The sequence below is a fragment of the Nicotiana tabacum genome, chromosome 8 (genome assembly GCF_000715075.1).
Source record: "Nicotiana tabacum cultivar K326 chromosome 8, ASM71507v2, whole genome shotgun sequence".
Lineage (NCBI taxonomy): Eukaryota > Viridiplantae > Streptophyta > Magnoliopsida > Solanales > Solanaceae > Nicotiana > Nicotiana tabacum.
In genome coordinates this window covers 113,461,434-113,469,013 of record NC_134087.1, presented here as the reverse complement: position 1 = coordinate 113,469,013, position 7,580 = coordinate 113,461,434, and the positions used below count along the sequence as shown (strand labels likewise).

General features: G+C 36.1%; 1 protein-coding gene across 1 annotated transcript; it reads right to left on the bottom strand.

Annotated features, from left to right (window-relative positions):
* Positions 1-5,928: 5,928 nt before the first annotated feature.
* Positions 5,929-6,339, bottom strand: LOC107780789 (18.5 kDa class I heat shock protein-like). The gene has a single exon (XM_016601367.2). The coding sequence runs from the start codon at positions 6,337-6,339 to the stop codon at positions 5,929-5,931; it is 411 nt and encodes a 136-aa protein (XP_016456853.1).
* Positions 6,340-7,580: the final 1,241 nt, after the last annotated feature.

The following is a 7,580-nucleotide window of genomic DNA, read 5'->3' as shown; positions in this document are numbered from 1 at the left end:
GGACCTATTGTGCTAACTGCTGCTTATTTACCGCTTTGATACTATTTGAATTGTCTTAAACTGTATTCTTACGCTTCCCATCTGAGTCTTCTAAAAATGGTGCACACATTCACGTGGCCCACTTTTGTGTTAGAAGTTATACCAATTAGAATGAGGCTGGGCCAGCAGCAAGGCCGGGTAGACTTTCGTGCTCCCGATACGTTGCCCCCTCTTCAGCTCGAGTTTGTTTGCTCGGGTAAGCCAGGTCTAGAACACAACTCCAGGTTTAAACTTAGAATAACGTAACCTCATTCCGAATCCCTAGTAGGAATGTTTATTGGCATCATGTGCATTTGACTTAGGGGACTCAACACAGGAGTGGGTCCGTCTAGGACAGGCGTATCAAAAAATAAAAGACCATGTTGATGCATCCTATGTGCTACATATTGCATTTCTTCAAGGGTAAAAGGGTAATTTGGCGGACAAATGATGGCTGGGGGCAAATGAGAAAGAAAAGAGGGTGAAGTGTGAAAATAAAGTAAGTAGGGCCCAGTTATGTTTTTCTTTCACATTTTTTTAAGAAAAAGACCAAAACTATGAAAAATTCATAAAGATTTTGCACTTTCCCATCATTTTCCAAAAATAAAAAAATCAAAAAAAAAAAAAATCCAAAAAAGAGTTTACATGTTTCATCATTTTTCAAAAAAAAAGACAAAAAATATATTTTCTCTAAATTAGTTGTTTTTTTTATTTCTCGACCTTATCCAATCTGCCCGAACTACGCAAATCTGATTCTCACCTCTCGGGGTAGGATATGTAGGCAACCCATATAGGGTCCGATCTTCTTAGTCTTAGGTTCTTGGCTTCGAGGGTCGTAGCCAAATCTTGCATCTCTAGCCACTTTTGGCCACATCGGCTGTTTTGCAAACTAGGGCTATTTTTGCAAAGTGGTGTCTTTAGTTGTCTGAAGAGTCTTGAATCCACAATTAGGTGTCTCTTTACTTTAAGGCCCATCCTTGTCGAATTTGCATGTCTAGTCGAGTTTGGCCACATCGGCCGTTCTTGCAAAATGGGGTCATTTTCGCAAAAAGTGGTTCAGTGACCCATGTCTTAGAGTTCCAAGTCCACAACAAGATGTTCTCTCTGTTTAAGGTCCATTATGTTGAATTTGCATGCTTAGCCATTTTTTCGTCCACATAGGTCATTTCTACAAAATGGGTCATTTCTACAAAGTAATTTTCCCATGTCTTAGAGGTCACTTTTGTTGAATTTGCACATCTAGTTACCTTCTTGGCCACATAAGCCATTTTGCAAAAATAGCCTCGATCATACCTTGCATGTGTCCAATAGGGAGTGTCATTGTCTCACATAGTGTTCTAAATCCTTAACTCTATTTGGATTTAGTTTTCTTATACAGGTGTGGATCTACTTACTGGAGTTTGAGCATGACAGACATCCTAGGACCATTTGGTCAGGACCGTTGCATCCAGGATTTGCTTAAGGAGATTTTTTATGTTTTAAGTCTGTTTCTTTCTATGTTGTCTTGTACTTTATAGTCATGTCTAGTAGTAATGATTCTTTTTAGTTAGTGTCGGAGTTTATCGTAGTATAGTTGAGTTAAGTCTCTCATTATCATATTCCCCATTTTGTATTTGAAAATGAAAAAAAAGTTGTTGTAATAAATAACACAAAAGGATTTTTATTTTTTTTACTTTAATTTACCCGAACTATGCAAAGATCTGATTCATGCGGCGTCATGATACGTAAGCAACCTACATAGGGTTCGATCGAATCATTTTTTATTAAAAGGAAAAAAAAAGAAAAAGAAAAAAAAGAAAGGTGAAATTATGGGATGTGAGAAATAAAAGGATAGAAAAGAGTGATAATTAGAAGAAAAAGAGGAAGGAAAATAAGTAAGCCAAGAAGTGTTAGAAAAGAAAGAAAAGAGAAGATTGAAATGAACAAAATTGGAATGATGCCAAGTGACCTTGTGACCCTCGAAGGCATTCTAGAACTATTAATTGTTGCTAGGTGCATTGCACGCAATGTGATATTTTTAGCTGTTAAATGCCTAATGCTAACAGGATGACCCCATTTTGTTCCTTTTGTTATCTTCATTGAATAGAAGGGTGGTTGGTTTGTGATTTTTAAGTAACTCATCCATAGAACACAAGGTCAAAGAGCAAGGTAGTCATGGCTAGCAAAGACTTGGATGCAGGGGTTATTGATCTGTCTAAGGAAATTTTTGAATCAAAATCTAAGTTGAAAGAAGAGGTCTTAAGGTTGAAAGGACAAATGGCCGAAATATACCAAGCCTGGATTAGTGGGCGTCATCCACCATCAGTTCCCACTAACTACAATAAAAGCCTTGTCACCATTCCGCCAATGTCACAAATCTAGCTTCCTATTGTTGCTGGTGTCTACTTGCAACCCTGTCACACTCCACCTGCCAAAACCACCTCATATCCCGCTCCTTTGGCCACTCATGCTTTTGTAGCTCCTCCACCAGCTACCTTTCCTCGATCCTCAAGCGAGACTGTGTTCAAAATCCCCGATGCCCAACACTGTGCTCCAGAACTAACTTTCAAGGTCTCGGATCCACACTCTCACGCTCCTTATTTTGAGCCTCCTGGTGAAACTAAAAAGCCTGCTAAGAGAGTGGAGCAAGATGAGATAACCAGGAAGGTAAAAATCTTCGGTATTAATATCACAGATATGCCTTCCACTTTTCTTTAGTGCTTTGTCAAGTATAGAGCTCTCATTAGGTGATTTCTTCTTCACAATGGATACCCTCTGTCTATTCGAAACAAACCTTATTGACTTTATCTTGTAAATTGAGGTGCACTTGAACTCAAAACTACTCGCTTCAAATTGTCCGGGATGCACTCTCCTTTAACGAATTCTTGTCATCCTATTCACTTCCCAAATTATCCGCCCCAATTTCACACAGTCTGGGCTTCAAATGATCTCAAAATGCCCAAATCAGTACTTATTTCCCTCAAGTGTCCCTATGATCTTCAAAATTGTTTCATTGTTTCATGATCAAACCAACTTTTAAGACCAGACGTAGAATTATGCGTGCATGTCATCTCACTAAAGCCAGTATGAAAAGAACTATAAAAAGAAAAGAGAACTAAACAAAAATGATTAGAGATAACAAAAAATAGAAAATTGTATTAGACTGACAGTGAAAGGGTTTGAACAACAAGACAAGCAAAATAAACTGGGGGACAAAACCTAGATAACAACCCTGAAATAACCCGGACAACAGAAATGAAAACAAAATGAGCCACCAAGACTCATCCCCGGCTAGCCAAGAAAGGAGCGTCTTTCTAATTACGAAGCTCGGCATCGTAGCCACTGAGTTCCACATCAATATTACCAAGACCATTACCAATTTCAATATCATTAACTTCACTAAGTGGCTCATTGACAATTTTGACCAACCCCTCGTCATTGCAAACCTTCCCAACAATCTGTGCATTGTCATGTACCCGTAGAGGATTATGTGTGACACTTGGGGTATTACTGCCTTGGACCACTATTATTCCTTCTTGAATCATTCATTCTATTTCCCTTTTCAAAGCACAACAATCTTCAATCCTTTGGGTTGTTTTTTGGTCCAGAAGCTTACTTCATCTTTCTCTTATTTTGAGAAGTATCCTCAACAATGTTTGCTCCCATTATTGTTGAATTTCCACGGCCTCTCTTTTCAGCAGCTTTGTTGTCCTCTTCGATTCTCAACCGAACAATGATATCTTCAAGGGACATCTCCTTGCATTTGTGTTTTAAGTAGTTTTTGAAGTCCTTCCACAAAGGAGGCAACTTCTCAATCATTACTGCTACGTGGAATGCTTCATTGATGACAAGACCTTCAATGAAAATTATGTTAGTAAAAATATTAAGATTACTACTTTCAACATCAATATTAATTTGATTTATACCTTCAGCAAGGAGATCGTGAATAATCACTTGCAATTCCTGGACTTGGGTAATAACAGACTTGCTATCTACCATTTTGTAGTCCAAAAACTTGGCGGCAATGAATTTCTTCAGCCTGACATCTAGTTTTGTATTTATTTTCAAGCACAGTCCACAATTCTTTTGACGTTTCCACGCCACTGTAGACGTTAAATAAATCGTCCTCCAGTCCGCTAAGAACATAATTCTTGCACAGAAAATCAGAATACTTCCACGCCTCAATCATGAAAAAGCGTTCATTCTTTGGAGTTTCATCGGGCAGAACAGGAATATCTTCGTTGATGAACTTCTGCAGACTTAAAGTAGCCAAGTAGAAGAACATCTTCTGCTGCCATCGCTTGAAATCTAACCCAAAAAAATTTTCGGGTTTCTCCGTCGGTACCAACGTCGATGTTCGGCATGTTGATGCATTAGCAGTCACCATTGGAACAGCCGGGTTCCCGTTATCATTAGTCATTTCTGTAAAAGAATGACACAAATAAATGTTAAAATTGCGTAGATTTCAATCTCCAACGGAGTAAAAAATCACAAAAGTTTTAAACTCCAAAACACTGAATATAATACAAATACAAAATATAAATTAAATTCCTTAAGCTTGTTATTAAACTGTATTTGTAAACTAATTTTAGAAAGAAAAAAAAAATATATAAACAGAAAATGTAAAGAAACAAAAGTTAATCCGAGCCCACTGAATTCACAGTGTTTCCTTAAGGAATTTGATCCCCTCTTAATACCCAAGGTTATGGATTATTTCCTCCCATGATAGAACGAATTACACACTAGTGTAGTGGTACTTCAAACCCCAGTGTTTCAGCGAACACAAAGTTCGGTAGCAAATCACACTTATTGTTGCTTTCTTTGAAGTTAAAACAATGCGGAAGAAGGAGGAGAAACTCAGAAAATCGTATGAAAAATCTGAGAGAGTGGACTTGTATTTATAGCCAATGTTGGGCTGAAATTTGAAGAGGTGCAACTCTTCAGAATGGTTGTTTCTGCAAAACGGCCGCAGCATAAATGCCATAACATAAATGGCTATTTATCAATAATAATGAGGGAAAATTGAAGAGGGTAGTTAATTTTCTGTTACCAAAAACAGAAAACGGAAAAATGAAAACGGTTGGATTTTAATATTAATATTCTTGGATTTAATATTAATCTTTTATTATTAAAACAGATATTTAATAACATTTATGTTAATATTTACTATTAACAAACAAATTTGGTCCAAAAAATTAATCAATCAATCGATTATTTGACCAAATCTAAATCCGAGCCAAGCCATAACGACGACGGCGTGAGGCTTGCCTTTTTCTCAACTCTTTAAGAGCTAGAAAAAGAGCAATTGCTTATATACCCATTAAAACATATTCCTCTTCCAATATGGGACAATGTTCCTTCATCAAGGGGGGAGGGGGAGGAGAACTTAAAATTTCACTTAAAATTTTTATTTTCCTCCATTTCCCATCCACCATCTTTTAAGCATTTAATATACTTAAAACCCCAACATTAGTTGCATAGAGTATAATATTAGCTCAAAGGTGAGCTTAAATCGATAGAGTGGCACTGCCACTTTATCTTTCGCCAGTGGCGAGGCTAAAGCCGATTTCGCAATTTTGGTGATTGATCTCGACAATGCAACATTAAAAGGAACCTAGTCCACACTTTTATTATGGGAATGCAAAGATTATTTCGATACAATAAACTTTCTGTCACAAGAAATAAATCTACAACTTACATGCTTGAGACTAACAGGATCACGTACTACTTTATTACATCATAATATATGACTTGATCAGTTATCAAGATGATCCATCCTCTCTCTCTTTCTCAATAACATTAATGAAACAGTACCATTCACTAAATCGATGCCAGCAAAATTGGTTGAATAATTCAGCCAGAGATTTGAATAGATTTTATATCACGTTTCTTAGTTTCTTCTTTCGGGACAACAACAGTCAAAACACCATGTTACATTGAAGCCTTAATTTGTTCAATCTTCGCATTTTCCGGTAGCCTAAATCGTCTCATAAATTTATCAGTACTCCGTTCGACACGGTGCCACATATCATTATGCTCCTCCAATTCTCTGCTCCTTTCGCCGCTAATATGAAGAACACGGTCCTCTTCAACTTCAACCTTCACTTCTTCTTTTTTCAGCCCCGGAACGTCAGCTTTGAAAATGTGAGCTACTGGAGTTTCTCTCCAGTCGATACAAGTGTTCACAAATGAAGAAGATGCGTCCCTCATTAGCTCAGAATTATGATGCATTGGTGAGAGGCCGTGGCGATTGAAGTCCTTGAATGGATCCCATACGTCTAGTGAGAAGAGGTCGAAAATTCCACCCCTTCTTCCACCATAGTGATGTGGAATCGTTGACATTTTTGAGCTTGTTTAAAGTACTGTAGTTAACTTATTACGTTCTGTTTTTATCGCTGTTAATTAACTGAAAGTCCTGCAATAATATTTGGTATTTATAGAATGGCGATGAGGATAGTAGCTTCTAGAAAGAGTGGGTTAGTTAAGGAGAAGTGTAAGACGAATCACAACCTTGCAAAAAGTTGCCATTAGCATTATTCGGATTTTCCTGCGGATTAGGTCATCTTATGGTGCTCCGTATATTTGATATGAGTAGTATAATTTTCTACTCGTTTTTTTTTTTTTAAACTTCTAAACTCGGTTATTTTTAAGTACTCTTATAAGTTTCCATACTGCACGGAAAATATAAAAAATTGGAAGGAATGATACATTATACTTAGTTGCTTGAATTTTTCGTGAGGTTATCTCAATTATCTTCCGTCCTTATTCTTAAAAAATGATAAATTTAGTCTATTAATGGTCAAATTTAATTTTTTTCAAATTATTCCCAACAATTTTTGTATTATACATGTACCTCTAAAATTTTTAGGTTCTACGTTCAATTCTTCCAATTACTTGAGGAAGTAGCAACTACAACATGAAACATGATAACCATAGCTAAATGGTGTTGGGATATATACAATTAACCATGATTTTGGTTTAGATATAGTATTTATTATGAAACAATTGTTTATTCAGTTTTAATAAAGCTTTAAATAGATCATATATTAGTCTGTGTCATTTGCTTATATAGTAGATGATTTAGTGTATAGAGTTTAGCTTATACATGAAAGATTAAATCATCGGTTCTTATAAGTATAAAGTTTGAGTTCACAATCTAATGATGGAATTGGACAAACCATCAGAAATGATTGTAGCACAAGATTAAATATAATTTATCTTAATTATGGGAATGGTTTAATTCCAACTTCTTGTGCTAGTATATTTTGTATGTATTGAACGGACCAAGTAGAGATAAGTATTTTATACTGACTTAATAAAATAAACTCTCTAGCCATTAAATGTACTTATACTCTTAATCTTGATATAATTATTTTTAGTCGTGTACATTATTATTATTTTGATTTATTAAAAGGCGAGATTCTTTCGTGAGTCAATATGCCTGGTAAATTGGATAATAATAATGTACATTGGCGAAATAATAGTTAGTTGATGGAATCCATGTCTCAGTTTAGAGATTGATGATACACCTTTATGAAGCTTATAAGTTTTCATGTGTAAACCCGGCCGGTGGATTTTGTATC

What these genes read in the sequence shown, in the direction of transcription:
- LOC107780789 (XM_016601367.2), bottom strand. Translation starts at nt 6,339, where the DNA reads ATGTCAACGATTCCACATCACTATGGTGGAAGAAGGGGTGGAATTTTC.